We start from the raw sequence: 25,262 nt of genomic DNA, 5'->3' as shown, positions 1-25,262 counted from the left end.
GTACAGATACACGAAAATTGTACTTAAGTACAGTAACGAAGTACTTGTACTTTGTTACTTCCCACCACTGGTAACGTGACCTGACAATTATAATAAACAAAGCAGCAAATCTAACACAACAGATGAGAAAAGGCCCATTTCAAATCCCAAGATACCAGACTGAAATGTGGTAGGAACTTCAGGCATGTGTGGTGAACACAAACCTCAATGATACATTGTAAAGAGTGCAACAATGCCTCCACTGCAATGTGAAAAAGCATACAGATGATCACTTCAAGCTTCTACAAGCTACTGAATTATAGAAGGTTTCACTCATTTCAGGCGTTTTTGACTGGTTTTTTTTCTACATTGTGCAGAGCACACTCAGTGGACGCTACAACGGTTCTGCCCCGCACCATGTTGTTTCATTTTGTCCCAGGACAAAGCATGAAACTGTGTGAGTGCAGTGCTCTCAGGACATGTGTTGGTGACTGTGTGTTGTGGAGGCACAGAGCTGGGAGGTCTGACAGGAGCTAAAGCGTCAGCTGCAGCCTGTACTGATGGCTGCTAGTGTTGGCTGCTAAAACAATCTGAGGACTGAGCAATGATTCTAATCTCATTAACAAACTAATGGCAGAAAACATGCATACCATCTGTACTCCTCCATAGCTTTTCATATTACCGCCACAAATATTTATGTATTTTATTGGGATTTTTCTGGCTTACTGCTTTGCATATTGTGAAAAAAGCATGTGTGACTTTTTATGTCCTAAATGGTAAATGCACTGCAAAAACACAAAATGTTATCAAGTATTTTTGGTCTGGTTTATATCTTAATACGTTTAGACAAAAATAACTTGAAAGTAACTTTTCAGAAGATATAGGAACTTGTTTTAAGTCAATAATTCCTTAATATTGATGAAAAAGTATTAGTTCCTCTGACAGATTATTTCACTTATAGCAAGGGAAAAATGTCTTATTATAAGTGAAATAATCTGTCATTTTAGCTACTACTTTTTTATAGTAGACGTTAAGCACAGGCAGATTAACTACTCTAAATCAATAATAATTATTGACTTAATTATTATAATTTATTATTAATTATAATATTTCATTATTAATTTATACTAATTATTATCCATTATTGTTGTTGATAATAATTAATTATCAACAATAATAATATAATAATATTGACTTAATTATTATTAAGTACACTTGAAATAAGATATTTACACTAGAAACTATACCAAAACTACTTGGTAAAATTATGTGCTTTTTTTTGTGTGGGCTGAACTTGGGGTTAAGTTGGGGTTAAGTGTCTTGTCCAAGGGCAGATTTACATCTGGGAAGTTGAAGTCAAATCTATAATTTTCCAAATTTAAGACACTTTTCTTCCACTGATCCACACCAACCAAAATAGTATAGAACACAACCAATTCCCTTCAGCAGTCATCTAATTAGTAAACACCTGTGGGTAATTTACCCTCAATTGAGCTGTGAAGCCCCAGCGGTTTGTTTGAGAACATTGGTGAGCAATTATCATCATGGAGACAGGAACACTCCAGACAGGTCTGGAATAAAGATGTCAAAGTTAAAGTCAGGGTTCGGTTCGAAACACAGCATTGCAGAGACAAACCTATAAAGCCATTGTCTTTCTAAATAAACAGAAGACCATTACTCATCCAAGCAACATGACGATCATGGCAAGATTTTTGGATTTTTAGAAGAAAAGCACAAAAAGTTTATCACATGCAAAGTAAGAGACGACATGAGGAAAAGGATGTTCAGGTCAGATGAGACGTTCTGGTCTACAAAATGTTACATGAGGTAAAACACAAACACTAACTCACAAACACGGAGGTGTTCTACCTCCGTGTTTGTGAGGTACAGCACAAACCAAACCCATGGTGAAACATGGTGGTGGCAGAATTATGCTGCTGTGAAGCTTTTCTCCAGCAAGAAATGGAAGCTAATCAGAGCTGATGAGTTAGACAAATGATAAAATGCATCAAAATCCTGGAAAAACTGTTGGAGACTGCAAAAGACACCCCCAAAAATACAGTCTGACCTACACATCCTTATGATACCAAGAGTTTAATCTTGGTAAAACATTAAAACTGTTAATTGAAAAACATTCTCTACCTCACTCCGCTTTGATGAGAAAAATAAGCAACATTTCCAGTATCTAGCTTTGCAAAGCTGGCAGAGATATCCTCCACAGACCTGCAGCTGTAACTGCAGTGAAAGGTGTTTCTACAAAGAGTTACATTAAGGAATGGAATAAAATTGCACTCATATGCCAGATTTTTATTTCCACTTCATTATCATGCAGTCCCTTTGCTACCCAAATACGTCAAATCCCAAGAAAATACTGTAAACTGTATAATTTTGCATCTTAACTGACAAAATGTGAAAACGTTCATAGTGTGAACACTACTGCAAGGTACTGTAAGTGTTTTCAAACACCTCTGTCCGCTAACTGAGAGAGAAGTCACAGCTCCATTCAGTGTGTGTTAGGGAGACATACTAATATTCTCACTCGTATTTTTACTCTGATCATATCTTTCAGTTGTTGCTTCAAGCTGCTGGAGGAACAGGAACTGTCTGTGGTTAGAATCTTTGAATGATTGCTATTTTGAACCTCTGAAATGCTGTTGTTTTTGAGGCACACAGGTACATAAGTAAACAGAGCTTCTGGAAAGTATTCACGCTTTTCTATGTTTTGTTATGTTACAGCCATACTGCAAATTCTTCGCACAAATACTGCATTATGACAGTGTGGATTTTTTTGAGTGATTTCATGGTGTTAATAAATCAGCAAACACTCAAAACCCTTTTTCCACATTGTCATAACGGGGTATTTGTGTGCAGAATTTTGCCTTGAGATTAATTTAATAAAATTTGGAATAAGGTTGTAACACACAAAAAATGTAGGAAAATGAAGAACTGTGAATATTTTCCAAATGTTCCGTATTATAATAATAACTGAAAATCCCTTCACAGTAAAGTCAAGTGCTTAGATGCAATTTTTTTTTTTTATAATTATGAGCTGGATTAGGACTTTTACAAAGTGCTGTCTGCCAATGCTATATGGTGCTTTGCTGATACTTCACATTCTGAGATGATCTGTTGTTCATATAATTATATGGAGCTCTAGGACTCTGCCTGGGGATTACAGGTTTAACTTGTTTAGCTGGGGCTGTTTGGCATGTCTGAATTCAGGTGTGGCGTTTGTACTCTGACATATTCAAAGAAATATTCAAATAACACCACTGTATTTTATTTACTTTGCCTTTTAAATAATTTTTTTTAAAGAAAACAAGTAAACTATTTGATTAAAATAAGCATTTTTTTCTCTTGTATAAAGCACTGTTTGCAACTTAAAGCCTTTTCATCAAAGTTGCTCTTTGCTTTCTCTGTCATTTGTTTTCTGTGTAACTTCCACATCGACTTTCTGAGAGGTCACGGTGGCACAGAGAAAGTAAAAAAAAAAAAAGTCTAAATGCCAAATGAGAAAAAGACAGCAGGGCTCATGCAGCATAACAGAGGTACCTTCCTAACCTCTTTCAGACAATTTCACCACATGAAAGAGAGGACATGTTGAAAATGTGAACTTCTGAATGAAGCAGTGCTTTTTGTGTCTGCTTAAATTCCTCTTCTTTTTCTGACTAGTAACTCCACAACCTCCAAGCTCTGAATCAACATCACTGGGCCAGGGGTGAGAAAGGAGATTACATATTATCAGAGTCCTTCAGAAGCGGCACCAGGATTATGAAAGAAGCCAGGCTGCGAATCTGGAGGAGAACAATGCAGTCAGCTGCTCCTGACACGCCAAGACAAAAACAAGCCATTCCCCATTCGTGGATCCTATCCCAATCAGGGTGGGTGTCCACTGAATGCATAATTATTCATTTGAGCAGGCCGTTTATCTCAAGCTAAAATGTTGCTAACTGCAACATGATGCTCAATGCACACATGCACTTTTAAGAAACATAGGAGAGCAGCATGGCTTTGGTGAAATGTCCCACACCAACACAAAGGTAATCCAATCAGTTAAAAGTAAGCACTGTTTGCCACTTGATGATGTCATTACCAACACACAGGGATTAATTTTAACTAAACAGCTGCAGTAAATTAATAAATTTGTATTCCTTCACAGCTAAAAACAAACTATACCCAATTGTAACTAAAGTGTCTTTAAATGATTTGCAAAGCAAATCTTTTGGCATTTCTGCAGTCCTGAGGGATCACACTGCTGCCTTAGATTGATAGCTTTTCTCAGAGCCTTTGTGGTCACAGAACAATAGGAAATGAGCGGGAGGCCTTGACGTGTCACATGTGGTGCCTTTGATTAACATACTAGACTTGTTTGTGTAACAGGATCTTGGGGTGAGGTAGAAAAAAAAAGTACTAAAAACTGAATCACAACGTTGCAGGGGGTAGGAAGATATTTTAATTTGACTGAGACTGAGAGTGAGTCAGTCTTCTGAACTATTATTTTAGAGGTTCTGCTTTAGACTGATTTTGATGGTTGAGATTGAGGAGAACACACTTAAAAAAAACCCTCCAAAAAGTCACTGATGCTTTGAAATGTACTGTGAAAAATATAACAAATATAATAATATAGATTTTTACAGAAGAGCTGAGTATGTACAAAGAGCAGTTTTTATATAGCAACTTTGTTTACTTATAAAGGTGTGTATATCTAAAAGCAACCTGGTACGGTGGAAAATCAATCCCCCAATCTAATCTAATCTAATCTAATCTAATCTAATCTAATATCTAATTTTGCCACTCTGTATGGCAGAAACTGTCATTGTGCCTTTGTAAGACAGATCTTTTGCATCACTGTGGAAGAATTTTGACCCACTCTTCTTTGCAGAATTGTTTTAATTCATTCATATTAGATCATTTTCAGTATGAACAGCATGACGAATCAATTGGCTTTATGTTTGAGATTTGACTCCCTACAAATCTTCCTCTTGTTTATGTGTTATTTTAACCATTCAGAGCAGATTTATTGTTAGTGTGTTGGGGCTTAAATTCACAAACTTGCTGGACATTCTCCATTCTGCAGCAAAATGTTTCATCAAATATTTCAAGTTATGCAAGTCCTGACTTGAATTGAGGCAAATCGATTGGTGGCGCCGGTTCTTGACTTCTTGGATCATCCATTATGGTGGTCCTGGAGTGATTTTGGATGGATGGATCCTACTCCTAGAAAGGTTTAGCAAAAATGTTTTGTCAATTTCTTTACATTAATTCTGACTGTAATTTGCTGGAGCCACAAATGTTCAGAGATGGATTTTGTTGCCCATTCTAAATTGATAGATGTCAGTGGCTTTGTTTCTCATCTTTTCTTTAATTTCTTCCAATCAGAACACAATAAGTGGCTTTTTGAGAGCTTTCAGTCAACTTTATGTTGTCAGACAGGTTTTAATTAAGGGACTTCTTGGTCCTACAAGCCAGACAGTAACCAGACTTGGGCGGGGCAAGTGAAATTGAATTCAGCTTTTCAAAAAATGTGGTTAATCAAAGTTAATGATTTAACAATGAGGCACAATTGTACTTTTACTGCATTGAACAGCTTTTTCCGCTTTTAATGAATAATATAATTTTAAAAGTTTTTATATACATCTATATTTGCTCATTGTTGTCTGGTATTATGATTTGTTTGGCAATCCTAAACAAGAAATCTGTAAATAAGTGATTTTTGTTTTTGTTTTTTTAAATTTTATTCATTTATTTTCTTTTTTGTTAATCTTTTCACAAGCATATTTTTCAGTTACACATTTTGATGACACCATTTACCCACCTGCACACCTACCCATGTTTTCACTACCTAGTTGACACAGCATCGTCCCAACCTATAAGGTAGCAGCAAAGAAACTCCAAACATCTTTTAATATATCTTGGCAAAACAGCAGGCAGTTTAAGAGCTAACAATCCTCAGATAGTTTTGCCAAATGGAGTCTTTGTTCCATGTTCCTCTAGGGAGTGGTTACAGATAAAAGTTTTTCTCTTTTTTCTCTCCTTTCGGGGGAGGGAGAGAGTGTCTCCGTAATGAGTTTACACTAAAGTCTGCTGAATATCTCCATTGACTGAAAGCTGTTGAGTTAGCATCAATGTCTTCTTTGGAAAGTTTTTTTAGAGGTGGAGGAGGGGCAGGTTTTAGGCTGCATGTGATTTTCTTTATCTCAAAACATCTGTGTTGCAATAGTGATTTCTCTGTGTTTTTAATATGTATGACATTGATATATGTCAATGCTTTTTCATAATAAAATCATCCTTTATCATGCCCATCATGTAAGGAAGTATATTTCTTTGTGTAGAATCACATTAAGGTGGATTTGTAACTGATCTCCTTTGGGTGGGTTCGGCTGATGAAATAGGAAGAACATGAAATTTCCCACAACTCAGCCAACCTGCTTCTGCATCTGCATTATAAAAAAAAGAAAGAAAGAAAAAGAAACCTCATGTAACAGTGAAAGGCTAAGGAACCCCTCCCCCACCTCCACATGGTAGCTGATGCATGACGTGAAAATGGAGGAAAGAACTACAGTTTAGGTGAGTTACACCTCAAAGTGTCACGTAGCCTTGTGTCAGCACAATAATTCACTTTATTGGGACAATTTACCCCCTTTTTTCTTCTTAAAAACGGGACGCTTTAGCAGCATACAAAGTCAAAGCAGTAAACAATGCAGAGCTCATGGACGTCACTGTATAGAGGTGTAACTGTTATAGTGAGTTTTGGAAAACAATCTGATATAAGTGTAAATAAATTACTAAATCTTACCTGCGCCATTATTAGAGAAATGTTTTATAGGAATTAATATTAAAACAAAGAGATAACTACTCCCAAGTTTTTAAGTGTGTTTTTTACAATGTGTCATTTTTCTGTCATTCATGACCACGTGACTGTCGTGTGGGATTTTTTTTTTTCTTCTTTTATGGGGAAGGGGGGTGACGCCGTGCACGCGCTCTATCTCCCCCCAGCCCCCCACCTCGAGACAGAGAGTGGCACAGCGCACGCGCCTCAGAACTCAACAGCTGCACGCAGTGAGGAGGACTCGCCAAGTAGAACAAATATGATTCACATTCAAACAATTGATTAGGTGAGCCGTCCACCAGCACACTCACACGTACAGAGAGAGAGAGAGAGGGCGCTGCGTGAAATGAAGAAGCTACCCGACACAAACAGCAGCAGCAAAAAAAGCAGCGTGGCGGCTCACTCCTTCCTTTTCGCTCGTAGTATATCACTATAGTTAATACTAATCCGGAAATTCGGACTTGGTAGGTATTGTTTGGTGAGTTTCTACAGTTTGCTCGCAAGTCGTGAACAGCAGACAAGAAAGTGGGGAGAAAATGTTTCCTAACTGTTTCTGGTATGCTCAAAATTACTTAACACGACGGGTTCATAAATTATGTCGGTGACCTTAGCGTGTTGTTGTGGTTCAAGTTTTAGAACAAACGGTTTAATGTTGCCATGACATAAGCGTTGTCGTCGCTTTTTGAACTGAATTCTTTTTTGTTGTTTTTTATTGAAGTTAAATTGTGACGCAAAACTGTGTGGCTTTTAAAAACCAAATTAACTCCTCGTGTTTGGCTTATAATGCACATATAGAAGCGTAATAGCCAGACTATTAAAATAAAACTTTTATTTTTGTTTGAGCTGTATTTAGTTAACTGCTACTTGCGCATCCCCCCTCGCGACTCGGTAAACGTTGAGGGTCCCTCTTAGACCACATCTGTGCTTTCTTGAATAACAAGGTGACTAACAGGAACACAAAGCTTGCGTGTACTTAAAAAAAGCAGAAGAAACTAACAAAAACGCTCAAGGTCCTGCTTGTTATCGACAGTATAGCCAGAGGTCAACTGGATAAAGTGGCATAACATTAAGTTATAAACTTAACTTGATGTCAAAAAATATTAAATATTGTTTAGATTGGATTTAGTTTGGATTTGATCTTAAGCAGAGTCGGGATTTTCCTGTTGACCCCATTTCCTCTTAAATAATGATTCATTTTTTTTATGCAAGTTCCTACATTAGGTTTTGCTAGCAGGAACAATAAAACACTTAAATTAAAATTGTTTTACCATGATGGCACTTTTAGTTTCAGTCTTGTGATTAAAATGTAATTTAGCTTTAGTCCTAATTTCATAATTTGTAGTCAAATTGTAGCCCACTAAACTTTTATGTTTTAACAACAAACTTTTTAATTGACTAAATTGTAGTCATAATTTTAGCAAACTGAACAAAATTAATTGATGAGCTAAGAAAATGCTAAGCTATCTAGCACTAAACGTAAGCATTTACTATGGTAAAAGTTAGATTTTAAAGTGTCTTTAAGATTGCTCTGCCACTAAATGTAATCTTAAAACATTTTTTAATTAAAATAACTTTCAAAAATATTGAATAAAATATATATAAGTGGAAAAAATAAATAATAAACTCCTAAAATAGCATTTATCATAACCTGTTAAAAATAGGAAGTGGAAACATTCTGCCAAAATAGTTTTAAATGTTACGTGTATTATGAAACAATCAGGTCCTTTTTCCCCACACTGATCAGTTTCAGCAGAAATCCTCACTTTAAATTTCAGATTTATAATTTGTCAATATGATTGCTTGGTTGACTTTTCTTTTTTAACTCTCTTCTCTATCTCTCATTTCTTACTACTATGCATAAAAAAACAAAGCCGTGAGAGATTATCCTGTGCAGTAGTTGCATTTAGTTTTCGGTTTTCTTGGTTTGCTGCTCTTCAGAACAACCTTTGTAGCTAATCTGCAGCATTTTGAAGAAACATAGAAATAGTTTAAGATTCACATGCTTTTTCTGCATTCTGTTGTCTGCTGTTATCTGAGGAATCTGTAGCTGACAAGACAAAAGGGAAAATACCAGCACCTATTGGTATTGAAATATTCTAATTATTCAAAAGATGTCATATTATTGAAAAGCCCATAAGAAATTTGGTCATATCTGGGTTTTTTTTAATGGTTTACATGGTTGATCCATTTATGCCACATATCAACCAGTCAAAGCAATATCAGGAACCTCTTCATACAGTAGACCTCCATATGCATGCTGTAAAAGAAACAGGATTTTAATGTTATACATTAGCGGACCATCCCATATGAGTCAGAAAAAGCCTCTTTGTGTTGCTTGTTTTCATCATTTAGGAATTTAAAATAAGGAAATCCACATAATAGGTGATTAAAACAGGAAATGCATTACATGAACATGAAAAATAATTAAAAAAGAGGATAAACTGGTGATAAATATTCATATTTTTAGTATTTACAGCTGAAAGCTAATTGGTTAACCAAACAGTTTCCTGAGATTAAGGCTACATTGTATGTTAACATTGAGTCTTTCAGCTTAGTGTGGTGCTTGATGTAGTTTTCAGACACTAAGGTTAGTCTTTCTGATTAGGGGTATGTCTACTGTGACTTAAAGAGACATTTAGTTTTTATCAGTGGTCTGTACAGAGAGGAAATGAGTTGTCTGTGTAGTTGATTGCTTAAAACAGATAAATTTCCTGTTTTCAGTATTAGAAGGTTGTTCCTATATATTTAAAGTTGATTATAAGGCAATGAATGGGCCAATCTTGTTTCAATATTAACCAAATCTTACTTTTTTTTTTCTTTTAGGTTCCTCTTCTGGACTGTGCACTGAGCCTCAGAGGAAAATGCCAACTCACTCTTTACTGCCATTTGTGGACAGCCCAGATGGCCTTCTCCAAGATATCCTGATTAGTAACAATGCAGGAATCCCAGGGCCTAGTTGCAGCATGACACCACAGAGCGCTTGCACTGCGAAGGCCGTGTTACAGTCTGAGGACAGTGTGCAGCTATCCTGCATGTTTTGCGATCAGGTTTTCACGCATCAGGATGAGCTCGGCCCGCATGTGCTCACACATCACCCCACTACATTCTACGAACCCATGGTGCTGCGGGTCGATGCTGAGTTCAGGGTCCCCGGGGAGAGATCCCGGCCCAAACCCAGCGTCTTGCCCACGCAGGAGGAGGTAGCAGCTCCCAGCTGCATCGTTTGCGGTCAGGTGGCGCACGATGCTAGTGAACTGGAGACCCACATGAGGAAGCACAAGGACTACTTTACTTACTGTTGCAACGTTTGTGGACGGCGGTTCAGAGAGTCATGGTTTTTGAAAAATCACATGAAGATGCATGTGAAACCGGGACCAAAGAGCAGGGCTGTTCTGGACCAGGAGGCCCCATTCACCATTAATGGCATCACCCAGGAGCCGTCCTTGGAGCCCGTCCTGTCTGTTTACAAAATGTGCATGATTTGTGGGTTTTTCTTCCCTGATCATGACAGTTTGGCGGAACATAGTAAGGTTCACAATCGAGAGGCGGAGCTAGGTAAAGATGAAGGCAAGGAGAAGATTGATGGTTCTACTGAGTCCCACAAACAGGAAGCTTTTTTACATAGTCTCAACCTGCAGCCTGCCTCTGAAAATAAAAGTTTAAACAATGCAAGATCATCTAAGTGGATTCCCCAGCTGGATCCCTTTACTACATATCAGGCCTGGCAGCTTGCGACAAAGGGCAAGATAGCAGTTGGCCCTAATAATACTAAAGATATCGGTCAGGAACTCAGCACAGACAACGAAGACTGTGGCTCTGATAAAGAAGAGACTAGTGTTATATGGTCAGAAGGTCAAGGAGACAAAACTGTGAAAGAACTCCGGTCTCAGCCGCAGTCTGCTACTGAATCCTCCAACCCACCGCGGAGGTCACTCATGCAAAAACATAAGGACAAAGAGAGGCCAACCACTTGTGAGGAGTGTCACAAAACATTCAGAACCTATCACCAGTTGGTTCTCCACTCCAGGGTCCACAAGCGTGAGAGAGGTGGCGAAGATAGTCCAACTTCTTCTGCTGATATGAAAACGCCAAGAACAGTCTCACAGGACCCGGCAGAGGAGGCGCACGAGGAGGCTTTGGAGGAAAACTTCATTTCAGGTAAAACTGGAGCTCTGTTTAGGCTGCTACAAAGTGCTCCATCTGCTGACAAAATGGGTAATTACACCTAATTTTTTTTTTTGACATATTCCTTTACTGTTTTTTTTTTTCAGGAGAGGATGGTCTTGATCGATCAAAATACAGGTCCAAAGAATGCAGCTACTGTGGCAAATCATTCCGATCGAGTTATTACCTCACAGTTCACATGAGAACTCACACAGGTATTTATATATCACTTTTGCTTTAATTTGTAACCTTAAAATAGTATTGATACATCTTAAAATTTTCCACATTTTGTAATGTCACAACCAGAAACTTTTGAAAGATTAAAGGATTTTAATGAGAGTGCATGATAGTGTAACAGAAAACATTGATGAAAATGATACATTGTCTTTTTTTAGAAAGAAGATTCTGTGGCATGCATTTTTTTTTAGCATCCCTGAGGCAATACTTTTGGTGCAGTTTTTGGTGCATGTCTCTATCAGCTTTGCACATCTTGAAACAGAAATATTTTGCCCATTCTACTTTGTACAATAGCTCAGTCAGAAGTGATGAACACCAGTTTGTTTATGGTCTTTATCCTGCTAGAAAGTGAACCTTTGCCCCAGTCTCAAGTCTTTTGCAGCCTGTACCTGTACCTTTGAGCAGCTTTTCTGTCTTTGCTGAAGAAAAATATCTCCACGACATGGCTTTTGAATTTTTACACTGGTCTCACGTGTCAAGAGCACATCCTCACATTTGCTGTGTCTTCTGTAGTCCCTGTAGACACCTGCAAACAATGATTTTATTCTTGCTGCTTTTTCATAGTGGCCAGATTTGTAAATTTCATAACTAATTGTTGTCCTACTGCCAACTTCTGTCACCTGAGCTAAGGGTTTCTGAAGCTCCTTCAGAGTTGTCATGGATATCTTGATAGCTCTTCTCTGATAAATGCTCTCCTTTCCCAGTTGGTCAGTTTAGATGGATGGCCATATCATTATAAATTTGCAGCTTGGCAATACTTTCTCCTTCGTAGTTGGATTGAACACCTTTTATCAAGAGCTTTACCAAATATTCACAGTTTGGAATATTGTTTGTAACCAAATCCTACTTTAAACTTCTCTACTGGTTTATCCCAAACTGTCTGTTTTTTCACAAAGCTGTTTTTTCTCTAACAAGTGCATGAGGCCTTCAATAAATAAACAGAGACTTTATCAAGCCTTAAAACTTGGTAAAGTGCTATACAAATGTAGGCCATTTACCTTTAAAGGGAGCTGAATATAAATGTAGGCCTGACCTTTGAAAATTTTATTTATAAAAAAAAAACAAAGTTTAAACATTTTTCTACTGCTTGGTAATTATGATCTACTTGTATGGGTCTCTTGCCTAAAATCCCAATAAAATGTATCTAAATTTGTGACAAATCAAATCATCCCTTTATGTTGCATGAAAAAAGGCATAATTTTACAATTAATCAGAGGTTCCTGCAATCAAGCTAAAGTGATTTAATTTGCATATTTTCCAGGTGAGAAACCCTATAAATGTGTTTATTGCAACTACGCAGCCGCTCAGAAGACTTCACTAAAATACCACTATCATCATCGCCACAAAGACAAACCATATATGGAAAGCTCCAGCAGATCTGGACCTCTACTACCTTCTCCTGATGGTAGCCCTGCCCCAAGCAGACCTAAACTCTGGAATTCAAAAGCAAATGGAACACCTAAGGTTAGATTTGATAGCTTGGACATAAAACCAGATAAGCATATTGTGCAACTAAACACAGAAGGCAATGATGTACAAGTAGAGCAACCACTAGCGGTTAACCTGAAAAAGGAAAAGGAGGAAAGGAACGAGAACTCTGAGGGTCCATTAAATTTGTCCTTGAAAGTGACTGTTTCTATAGCTGCCGAAGCCAGATGTGCATTGACGCCAAATTCATGCTCATTTTGCACATATAAAACCCTTTACCCTGAGGTTCTTGTAATGCACAAAAGGTTGATGCATAAAGACAAATCAGATAACACCAAAAAGAACGAATATGGATACAGTGTGAAACGAAAACGTTATACAGGTTGCCCCCCTGCTCTGGAGGGGAAAGATGTTATTCCTCTCCAGATGACTGACAGACGCCATCCTCGCCGGACCAAATCCCCACTTCCACAACCCTCCAAACCTCCAGAAGGTCTCCCAGTAAACCAGCCTCACGGCCCAAAGTGCTCACCGGTCCCTGCACCAGGCCGAGACGTCAAGCCGGGGTTCCAACCTTACCAACAAAACGTTGAGTCCCACCCCAACCAGGAATCCTCCAAGTACACAGAGGTTACGAGGAAAACCAACGCAGGCAGTAAGTATGTAGTGGACAGGTCAGCTTCTCTGGACAGAGTGGGAGTAAGCGAGAGGAGCTACCCATCAAGAAGCGGCGCCCTTTGGCACTCGGATGCTGCTCGCCTGTGTCTGTCGAGCAGATTTGGGAGCCTCCCTCAAGTGGATTTTGGTGACCCATCTGGCAAGAGATTGAAGCTTTCTGTACCAACAAACAGAGCAACTGAGACTGGCGAGAAAGCGTCTTTTAGACCACCACCACTAGACGGACCCAGTAGGTTGCTTTTTCCAGGAAGAAATGCATCGCAGGGGCCAGGCCCATCCTCGTCTTCCCTGTGTCCAATTAAAACCGGGTCTACACCTCTGGGGGGAAGTTTGGAGTCGGAGTGGAACATGATGAACTTTCTGCACTACACACCAAATGATCTGGCATCCCTCTACCACAGCACACCAACAAACCCCAGTCACGGAGGACTGGCCAACCCCAGAGTTGGTATGTATTAATTTTGTACACTAAGAGGGAAACTTTGTACAGTTTTACTGAAATTAAACTTCATTGTGTGTGTATATATATGCATAATCCATATTTTGGAGAACTAATACTAATTATTCTTGCTCAGGGGCCAGAACTCTACTGTATCAACCCTTACCAAGCCTGCCCAGCCTTCCAAGGAGAGACCCCTCAACCTCTTTCCCACACCAGTGCTACGGGACCACTGACAAGAACTCCTAAAATAAAAAGCACCAAGGTAAACCACTGGAAAATATGTGCAACAAATTTGTTTTGAACTTCAAACCTTTTTTTTTCTTGCTTTTGTTGTTGTCCTTCACTGGATTGAAACTTGTTATCCGCGGTATAATTTTGTTTCCCTTTTTCTATATGTAAACAGAGCTGCTACCTTATTTCGGAGAACTTTATGGAAAAAGTATTTAATTTCTGCATTTATAAAATGAGTCTGCTCAGACTGTGCCTTTGTTGCCTTTAATTTAATGTAGATTCGATAGAAGAAAATGTGTGTTATATGGATATTTCAGGAGCTGAGAATTTCATTATACAGTTATTTTCTTATCCACGTGCACAGATATAAGTGCACAGATATTTCTCCACTTGGTGTACACTGGGATATTGCTATCAATTTAAACATTTATCTAAAGTCATATTCTACCCACACTAATCTTTAAATATCAGGTTATGTAACAACAAAAGCAGTGTGTAAGATTAGATAAAATCCGCCTCTACGTGAGACGGGATTTGTGTGAAAATGACGGCTCCATTCGCCTTCTGGCAGCAGTTAAACAATTTTGTTTTTGTCTCTTCCAAATCACCGATGAGAAGTTTGATGGTCTTGGCCCATTAGATTACAAGTAGGCCACAGAAACCGTTTTTTCTGGATGCTCTACCTCATGCTGCTCTCTGTACACTTAGTTATTTTTAAAGCTGTTGTTGCTATAATGTCAACTGAGCTTGTGTACCTTGATAAATGGAGTATTTCAGAAATTGTCAAAAACCACATGTAATACACTGTGACACACAACTACATCTACATTTTTGGTGTGGATTAAGTTCATATGCTTCAAGCAGAAAATACTTTAGTTACAAGATTCTTTTAAAATGGTACATTTAATCATTAACCTCTAGTGCCTCGGATCCATCAGCTGCGAACCGTGGTTCGGTTTGTAATAAAATGATCAAACCTTGTCATTTGATTGGTGCACATTCAGTCTTGAAAGTGTGTAGTTTCCAGTGACCTTTTATGTGTGTGCCTGGGAAAAACAACAACCTAGAAGCAGCTGTTTTGATTAATGATTCAATTAAATGTGAACTGTGAAGAAAAGAGTCTCAGGTTAACTGCTTTACTCGATGCTCAGGCGTCGCTTGCGTAATTTTGTTTCTTTTGCATTGAAATGCCTGAGATAAATGTGGTTTTTTTGTATTTGGCTTGCATGTAAACTTCATGTAAAATTGATACTATTGTTTTGAAATTTGTATGACATTTCAGTAATAAAAATGAGAGGCAAAGAATTTGTCAAGGTTTTCCTCCTCTGTATGGCCTTTCATTTTCTCTTCAGATACTTTGAGTAGCAGTCTTTGAGCTTTACATTCATTCATAGGATAAACTTGCATCAAAGTTTTTATATTTTTTTTCAGTCACCAGTTTTATGCATTCTCCTAAACTGGTGCATATCAGGAAATTAGAATATATTCAAACTGTTAATTTATTTCAGTAATCCCACTTACAAAGGGAAGCTCTTACAACGTCATGTTAAGGCCATTGTAGGAGTAAATTTCTGCCAAAGTTTGCTAGAAAATTATCAGAAATTTTGAGATTAATCTCACGAATTGGCTAGAAAAACTTGGAAAGTTCTGAGTAAAATAAGTTGAGCATTTCCATTTTTTTCTTCTAGAGTTTTTAGTTTTCTAGTGTAAATTTACTCTTCTATTTCTATCTACAATGACCCTTGTCCCTTAGCCTTATCTTCCAGCTTATGAAACTGTTTACTTCCTCAGATAATTAAGACATTGTACAAGGCCAATAAAACAGATGTTTGATAAGGAAATGTTGTGGTTTACCTTTTAATGCAAGTGTCCAAAATGTCATTGCTGAAGAAGCTAGCGGTTCCATAAATGGCAACAAGAGTAATTTGCCACCATAGGAAGATTTCCAGATGAGTAAATCTCACATTAACTATTAAAAATGGTTAATGTGAACCCATGTTGCTTGAGCTCCTGTGTGAGGTTTTCAGTCAGTGAACCCTGTCATCTGCATGTGTTTTTTTTTTTTTTCAAACTTTTTCATACTTCCCTCTGCTCATTAGTCTTATGGAGATCCTGATTTAATTTTCCACTTGGATTTGGCTCCTGCTCACGCTGCCAAAAATACCAGCATCTGGTTTAACCACCACGGCATTTCTGTTTGTTGGCCAGCCAATTTGCCTGCACTAACAGAAAATCTATGGAGTAGTATTAAGAAGACGATGAGAAACCAGAGCCAACAAAGTGAACGTCAGTTTTAAAGCAACCTGGCCTTCCTTAACATCTCAGCAAAGTTGCTGTGTGATCACTTTAACTGTAACTCATGCAAAATATTTACTGTCCAGTACCTTAACTTGCTTTTCACAGGCCCACAATTATGCGTTCTTTTTTTTTTAACAATGTAGAAACTGACACTTGAAATATACTACTCTGCATAATGAGTTTATTTTTGTTCTGGATATTTCTCTGACTCCCCTGAAAGGAGCTGGTATGTAGATGACTTGGCTTCTTTACAGAACCTGCCTTCCAAAGTTGAAAATAATTTGATGAAAGGTTCTTGCAGGGTCGAGGGGAGGGGGGGGGGGGGTCATGTCTATCTCCAGTGGTCATTGGGCAAGAGGCAGGGAACATCTTGGACAGGTAATCAGTCCATCACAAGGACAAACAACCATGCACACACATGCTCACATCTAAGGACAATATACAGACCAAATAACAGTCAAGTGGAAACTGGAGTACCCAGAGAGAACTCGTACAAGCACAGACTTCCTGATTCGAACACAAAGCCTTCTTTCTGCAAGCAACAGTGCAATCTTGATTTTTGTAAAAATGTTTAATTTACAAAAAGGAACAAAGTGAACATTTGCATCTTAGATGTAAAGTAATCCATGTCATCCTGTTTGATTTAAATATTTACTGTGAAATAAGAATAGACTCTATTGTTTTGGTCTTTAACTTGAACCAAAGAGAGCCTAAAGAAAAGTTCTGACTTCATTCCTTAACTGTTGGAGAGTTGGTTCAACTTGTTGCATTCAAGTTGTTCATGATTTAGTTTTTTTTTTGTCTCCAATTCACTTTAACCTTTACTTTCTTGCTTTAACCACCAGAGGGCAGTATTTATTCAGTCTGGATTGTTGCCTTGGGTGATATGTTTCTTGAGCAGAGTTGCAGTGCAGTTTATGCTGTAAAATCCTACAGAGTGACCAATTACACCAGAATTACAGAGCAATGGGGCAAAGTGAATCATACTGAATATATTTTTACATACGTCTGCCTTCATGCTGAAAAGTAAAACTTATTGCAAGAAAAAGAAAAAAACGTAACAGATTATGGTAGCGCCTACGCCCAAAGTGCTGATGTTTCATATGTGTTACCCAGCACAGCAGGAGAATATTGTATTTATTTATTGAATTGCTACTTGTAAAAGAAAAAGGAAGAAAAATAATATGTGATAAGTTTAGAAAAAGCCTCTTCATCAATGGAGAGATCAGTACGCTATTGTTGACTTTTCTCTATAAAAGGAGACGACTGTCAAAACTTATCCCTGCTGTGTATTCTGTAAACAACAAACTGCAAGAGACAATCTTCAGCGCACTGAACATTTTAAACTTTGATTCTCCCTCTCTCCCCTTCATCAACCCCCTCCTCCCTTTTTGAGGAGACCACATCTGTTTGCTGTCTGTTCCCCTGGGCCTGCACTGTGTAATCTATTGCATTAGCTCACATTAGTGCATATCGCCCATGGGCCTCGGTAATCACAAACGCAAAATGAGCATTTCACTTAGCATCACCCTCATGTTCCCTCACACTGTGGCAGACCTAGAGCAAAGGCGTTCTTGAGGACGCGAGTCGACAACAGCTTATGACATCCGTCCTGTTACACCCGATCCCCACGTCAAAAGAGTGTGACGGTTTTCATGTAAAGCTTCGTTAATAGGCCAAAATAAGGAACACTTTGTTTTCCATCCTCTGCTTACTTCCTGTTCTGGATCTTTTTCTGTAACACGAGAAGCTTGAGGAGAGGTAACGTTTCTCCCAGAATCTTGGTCTGACTTCAATCATTTTTAGACATCGCGGATCCTTTTCTTCCCTTATGCTTTGTTTTGCTGCTAAATCATTCTGCAGGAAGCAGACTTTTATCAAGTTTTTGATGCAGATTTAAAATATAGATTAAAGAAATAAGTTTCACATGCTTGAGTAAAAACTTTGTTTTCAATCTGGTTGTTTGTGCAGGCAGAAAAAGCCCAAGGCATAAACAAATGAAGCTGCTGCTACAGGCATCCAGACCAGTAGGGGGCACCCAGGATCACCCTACGTCTCAAACAATACTTTTCATAAAAAATCTGCAATGTTTGTGAAGCACAGGCCTACTTTTATATTTGCTTTTAAGGGTTATGAATAGCAAAAACAGGAGCACTATAAGTATTGTGATTGTCTTCATTTGAAGACCAAAATAGGGAAGAATAGTTTTGTTTGCTCTTTTTTAGAATTTTTCACTGTAGTATACAATCTCCAGACAATGCAATATTCCTGCCACAATTTTGATCTGAATATAAATTTTCCAGGGACTGAGTGCAATTTTATCATTATTATTTTTACTGCAAAATCCTAACCCTAACCCTTTATTTAGACAAATTATTTGGCAAATTAAATATTAAATGTGATGCTTGATTTATATTTTAATTGAAAACGGGGCATCAAGAGAGAAATTATAGCCAAATAAAATCTAAGCTTCTGTTATAAACCCTCCAGCCAGAAGGGGGCATCCAAGAACACTAATAAGAATACAAATTTCAAAACATTTGTCAAAAACTTGATTTTGAATTTTAAAATTTTCTTTGTCGGTCAATGAAAGTGAAATAATTTACTAATGAACTTGGTAAGAATAAAATCAATATGTGATTAAAAAAACATTTCAACATTATTCATGAATAGCTATAATTTACTGTTTAACGTTTAGAATGTATTGTTGACATTTTATAATTTTTTAACTTGTTCTGCTTGTGTCAGTGTGAGTCAGTATTCTTGAACACTGATGTGGCAAATTAATCAATAATATAACTAATCCTGAATCATTGCCTTTCAGTATTTATACATCTGGAACGTTTTTCATTTTTGTCACATTATAACTGAAAACTTTTAATTTCATTGTTCATTTCTAAAAAGTGTTGGGTACATTTGTATTCAGCAGTCTTTCCTGTAATCTTGCCTTTATAAATCACCAAGTAACGAAAGTTCAATTGTGTCAAGTGTAAGTATGGATACAGTCCTATGAAGACCTCAGGTTTGTTATGAAAGCTGTGGCCTGCTCATCAATTCTTTCTAGAAGCACCTTTTGCTGCGAGTCCAGGTCTTTTAGATTATGTTTCTACCAGCTTTGCACATAAGGTGTAATAACGTCTGTGTTTTATTTGTCAAATTGGTTGAATTGTATATATTCTTAATGTTTGTTTTTGTTATTGTCCATTTGTCTTGTCCGCTTCGATATGCTGCTGCCTTTCTTGGCCAGGTCACCCCTGGGAAAGAGATCTGGATCTCAATGGTTTTTTTTTTTTTTATCTGGTTACATAAAGGTTTATTAACAATAATAAAAAGCAGAGGCTGACATTTTAACCTCCGTTTGGACAGAGAGTGTCAGTAAAAAGCAATTTTCAAGTTTTGCTATTACATATCAGACAGGTTATATAGCTACTAAGCTATTCCATTGCATCTGTGTCTGTGTGTTAAGGTGAGCTGCCCCCCTGACAGGTGAACCTTTTCCTTCTGTCTCTTATGTTTTTCAGTCTCCAATAGGTTTCCTGTAGAATTGTCTAGAATCTTCCTATCAACTCTGCGCAGCTTTCCTGACCCTGCGGATGAGCAGCATCCCCACAGCATGATACTGCCACCACCACATGTCACTCTGGGCATGATGTGAGGATATTGGTCACTGTGCTGACATTAAATTACACAGAAGAAGGAAGTTAAAATGAAGCTTGTTGCACTTGTTTTAAATGAGTCCTAAATGAAAATAGTGTTATAAAAGTAAAAAGCAAAACAAAAAGAAAACATAAACCATTTGAATAAAATCTTGCTTAAAGCCCCATAATACCATAGGGGTGAGTGTTATGTGCAACAAACCAAGACAAAAATCAGGCCATGTTGAACTACTTTCTCTTAAAATTCTGGGCATTTGACTCAAATACTTACATTTTATTTAAGAGACTCCTTATCTTGGAAACGTTTTATGCTGGATTTTTTTTATGTTTGATCTTATCGAAGGTTAAATTTAAGTTATCAAGGCTTGTAGATAGAAGCATTTGATATTGGATATTTTTTATATCCATATGTGGCTGTATATTTTTCTCCTTCCCCTTTAGTCCTCTCTTCCTCTGTCTTCTCAATCCTTTTATCACTCATAATTGTTGCCTCCAGAACGTCAAATTGCTTGAATTAGCAATTGGGCCAGCACAGCAGTTACATGGTCAATTGTTGAACATCCTGTCAGACTTTGAGGCTAAAAGTCTGCTTTGTCTGCGATCGCTCATCATCGTCACCCCATTCCCTCTGAGGAAGAGGGAGCGATGTAACGGTTCCCACAAAAACAGCCCGTGGCCTAAGGAGAGGGATTTGGGTGTCTGGAGACAACAGAGGCCATATGGAGCGGGGCTGAGATAGCAAGGCGCATGTACAGAATAATGGATGATGTGTCATGTTTCATGTTGCAGAGAAGCCATCAGGAGACTTGGGTTGGGGGAAATCAAAAGGCTCACACACAGCACAAGCGACTGTTGGACCATTTAGCATTTTTTGATTATTTTCATGCTGGGAGAGCGCTGAACATATAGGCCTGATAGATGAGGTCTTCTGTTTTCAATACCTGTGGTCTGTGTAGGTTATTTATGAGTGAATACAGTCAGGATTCAGAATGGCTATTATATATTGGAATGATGACTTTACCATCCTGATGAACCGACCACCTGTGTACTGAATCTAAAAAGTACTCAAGTGGATCAGAACCAAGAGCAACTATAAATAGAAAAACAACTTTATCCAAAACATCAATCAACCAATCATATAATAAAAAGGCATTTTTATGCAGTCAGCTGTAACACAAGTTGCTATACTCAGGTTACAAACCATAAAAAACATGCAACAAAAACACCAGAAAATTAAAATTAAAGAAAGTAAAATAGGACAACAATTAAACATCACGTTGTAGAACTGAGCACCAGATACTGATTTAAAGAATGTGAAAATCTAAAAACAAATCTAAAAGAAAGTATATCCAGTCAAGATGGCTGCCACACAAACCATGACTAGCCTAGAGTGTTAAAAATTGGACTTAAGAATGGAACTACTTCAGCATATTCAAATAAAAAACAACAAAAGTCAATGAATCTGTCTACTTATCTGTCTGTCCACTTAAGTACATTTGTTTACTTAAATATAGTATTCATTGCATTTCAAAATCCAAATTATTATTTATTAGATTACTACTCATGGGTTAAAATCATCAGCTATAATATAACTGGTATGATGTAAGCTAATTACAAATGATGATAAGGATGATGATAAAGAATCTGGTGTTGACATGTTGATATGGACAGGGCCCCATATAAAAACCTGCTTAGGGCTACAAAAAGACTTGGGGCCTGACCTGCTTCCAATATATAAAAAATAAGAGGCCACTTAAAATGATCAGTTTCTCTGGTTTTACTTTTTATTGTTTGAGTAAAATGAACATTGTTCTTTTATTCTATGAACTACTGACAACATTTCTCAGAAATTCCAGGCAAAAATGTAGTATTTGTTTGCAGAAAATGAGAAACAGTCAAAATAACAAAAAAGATGCATCGCTTTCAGATTTCAAATAATTCAAAGAAAACAAGATCATATTCATTTAGAAACAACAATGATAATGTTTTAACTCAGGAAGAGTTCAGAAATAAATATTTGATGGAATAACCAGGAGGTTTTCAATGGGGTTCAATTTATATATATATATATATATATACACACACACACACACACACACACACACACACAACAGTAATCACATTGTAATGCAGCACCTTCATCCCTTCAGTAACAGCCCTGCAAAGGACAGGGTGGACACAGGAAAGAGGAGCATATGCCACCACTGCAGTGGAGATAAAAACCTCCTCAGTCCAAGCCGATTGCCACAGGGGCCGTGTATACAGAGTCCCCCCCCCTTCCTTTTTATCAGCCCTACCTGAATGTGAAATAAGCCGAGCACCTCCTCTCTGTTTTTCTCCCAGTGTCAGAACTACGTTTAAGTGCTGTTTCCGATACCCATGAGTAAGCCCCATAAAAGCCGCCCCATCGCCGCAGCGTTATTGTTTCTTGCGGATGATTGATTGATGGATGAGGGCTGACACTTCAATGAAGCCATTTCCACTGGCATCTCTATTCGATGATGTGCAGCGTATATTTTCCATCCACGCCTCATTGCTCGCCTGTGTCATTCCTGGAACTTCATTTACACCATGTTCCCTGAAGGACCTTTTTTAGCCCCATCTTCCTCTCCCCCCACCCCCCTCTGCCTGGCTCCTCTTTTTTATCTCTTTCCTTTTCTATGCCATAAAATAATGCCGTTTCTTGTTGACACTGGAGGGGCCTGGAATCATTCGCACAAAATGATAAAACCAAAGGCGTGGAGGGGTTATTTACAGCATGCGTAACACTGACAGAGTCCCACTGTTCTGCTTTTTCGCTGTCAGAAGCCAAGTCCATGCTGAGGCGGAGCAGAGTTGTGATATACATATCAAACATACCTACACTGTATACACAGGCGCATTCATTTACTGGTATCTCCTGAAGGCGTACAGTGGCCTCCAGCGTTGCAGATTCAGCTCAGAGCCTGTCCACAGCCGCCTGAAAAACATGTTAAAGTGTATCAGTTCGATGACAGTATGATTGAGGTGGCTTTTTTTGAGACAATTGCCTGTTTTTGCTCATATGGGGAGCAGATGGTAAGCAGGCATCATTGCGGCAGGCTTTCTGGGATGACGGCCATGAGATCTCCCCCTCAGGTGCCATTGGAGCCCCTTTAGAGGAGGAGAGTGATTGGTAGGACATGGCACCCCTAAGCAAAGGCGTTTTTTTCCCCCTCAAAATTCCCTGTGTTTTACAGTTTTAAACAAAAACCCATTGTGTACGACATGTACAACATGACCCAGGCTACATAAATGTTTAAAACTTAACCATTAGCTTTATTTCAAGACAAAGATGTATTAAATAATTTGTTTCTTGTATTTATGTAAAAATTGGTACCTTTATTTGGATCAAAAACAGTGCTAATTGGGATATTCCTTGTTACGTTTTGTGAAATTAATAAGGTAGGTTTATAATACCTCCATTGTTGCAATGAACCAAACCAGTGGTGTCCTAAAGATTTGCCCCGGGGGCCAAAATTGGTAAATTTAACTTCTGGTGGGGCACAAGATTCATTAAATAAAACATTTAAAAATTAGTTTATTATGATTTTTTTTTTCTCTTTTTAGTTGCATCTACTCAAAATAAAGAAAACTTTTATAGAATCTGTATATAATAATAATAAAAAGGATTACAGTTATCTACAATAATTTTGAATAATGGTGTATATTTAATAAATAATTGATAATTGAACATATCTTGATTTTATTTGCATATTTGTGAATTATGCATAAGAAACAGCTTGAATATTGCTTCACTTGGAAACATTTGAAAGTTTCCTGGCATGTATAAATAGTTTGATAAAATTATTTGGAGAGCGTGTTGTGTGCAAGATTGTTCTGTCAAGTTGTTTTACAAAGTTATCATGGAAGTTAGAAGGAGAGCAACTTTTATCTAGGAGGTGAACTTTGAAACCGGACTGGACTTGTGCTTTTAGTCATAATGTTTCATATCTGCTCAGTTCTGGTTTGTTGCTTTCATGAAGCCCTCCAAGGTCTCCACAGGTAACAAATATTTTATCAGTTATCAGCTACAATGCATTCTGGCATTGCTACTAAATGTCTAAAAGTCAGCTTGCTAGATATCATTGTGCAGAAAACAGTAAAGGAGCTGCCCTTAGGCCATCTTGGGATCTTAATGTGTTATTTCTTGCCATCACTTTAGTGTGAAAAAGCATGTGAAGCATCTGCCTTTCAGCACCTTGAGATCAAAATGTACCCTGTAGTAGACTGCAGGGAAAATCGGAGGACAATGCACAGTTTACCACATGATGCATTTACCAAAGCCCTCTGTGGAACTGCGTGTGTGTGTGTGTGTGTGTATTCAGTGTACCTGACCTTGGCTGCTGTAGGACACTTTGGTTCATCAGGAAAGATGATTGTTTCCTTTAAAAGATATTAGGAGGAAAACGTCTGAAGGAAACTGACATGGCTCCCTGCATCCCTGATGGTTTCCACTCCGTTTCTTTTATAGTCCTTCAGTAGGTGAGGGAATAGTCTCCCACCTCAGTATTTATATATTAAGCAATGTCTTTCCCTGCAGAAACAAGAGTGTAATATTTTCTACACGAGCGTGTCATCCTTTATCAATAATCACCTTGGAGGGAGAGCTGCTCTTGGTGAACAGACATTGACCTCTGTGGTGATGAGGGTACATTACCAGTGGTGATCCTTCACCACAACACAGAGAGCAGGGCGACGGCCGCAGGAGCAGGCCGCTTATTGACTGTCACTGGATCACAGCAGGACCATGCTACAGTATATCACCATTTCAGAAAATGAATCTTAGATCAGTGAAAAGCCTTCATACAATTTGACAATTTGAGCTTTCTTTTTGTTTTTTTACATTTTGTCCCACAAAAAAATCTCAATATATTTATTATAGTATATGTCATCCAATATTTTACTTTTTTTTTTTTGCTATTAAAAATCTGAAAAGTGTGGTGGACATTTGCATTTCGATCCCCTTGCTCTGATATTCCTAAATAAAATCCAGTGCAAGTAATTTCCTGAAGAATTTCTCTAATTAGTTAATGCAGTACATGTGTGTGTGTGATGAATTCAGTCAGTCATGTGAATACAGTCAGTATAAATACAGCTGTTAGAGAAGGAACGCAGATGATAGGTTAGGAATAAAGTATTGAAGAAGTTTCAAACAGCTTCAGATTGTTTAAAAATATGCAAAACTTTGAAGATCTCAGAGCTTTGCAAAATCCATCATGTTTTTTCAAATTGTTTGAGACCACTAGGGGGCAGTGGGGGGCTCAGAAAACTGGAGGGAAAATGAGGGGGGTGGGGAAAG

General features: G+C 37.9%; 1 protein-coding gene across 4 annotated transcripts; it reads left to right on the top strand.

Annotated features, from left to right (window-relative positions):
* Positions 1–6,962: 6,962 nt before the first annotated feature.
* On the top strand, positions 6,963–19,997 carry znf217 (zinc finger protein 217). Of its 4 annotated transcripts, XM_015057429.1 has the most exons (6): positions 6,963–7,094; positions 9,632–10,966; positions 11,080–11,187; positions 12,471–13,763; positions 13,891–14,019; positions 19,808–19,997. In XM_015057429.1, the coding sequence occupies exons 2-5, from the start codon at positions 9,670–9,672 to the stop codon at positions 14,001–14,003; spliced, it is 2,811 nt and encodes a 936-aa protein (XP_014912915.1). In that variant the 5' UTR covers positions 6,963–7,094; positions 9,632–9,669; the 3' UTR covers positions 14,004–14,019; positions 19,808–19,997. The 4 variants fall into 4 exon arrangements, with proteins under 4 accessions (XP_014912915.1, XP_014912913.1, XP_014912914.1 ...); XM_015057427.1 differs by lacking the exon at positions 19,808–19,997 and having other exon boundaries at positions 13,891–15,300; XM_015057428.1 differs by lacking the exons at positions 6,963–7,094; positions 19,808–19,997 and adding an exon at positions 7,101–7,272 and having other exon boundaries at positions 13,891–15,300.
* Positions 19,998–25,262: the final 5,265 nt, after the last annotated feature.

This window comes from Poecilia latipinna, unplaced genomic scaffold (genome assembly GCF_001443285.1).
Source record: "Poecilia latipinna isolate Pla-1442-1.1 unplaced genomic scaffold, P_latipinna-1.0 Scaffold1461, whole genome shotgun sequence".
NCBI classification, from domain to species: domain Eukaryota; kingdom Metazoa; phylum Chordata; class Actinopteri; order Cyprinodontiformes; family Poeciliidae; genus Poecilia; species Poecilia latipinna.
The sequence above is the reverse complement of the archived record's forward strand: the minus strand, read 5'-3'. Positions and strand labels throughout refer to the sequence as shown.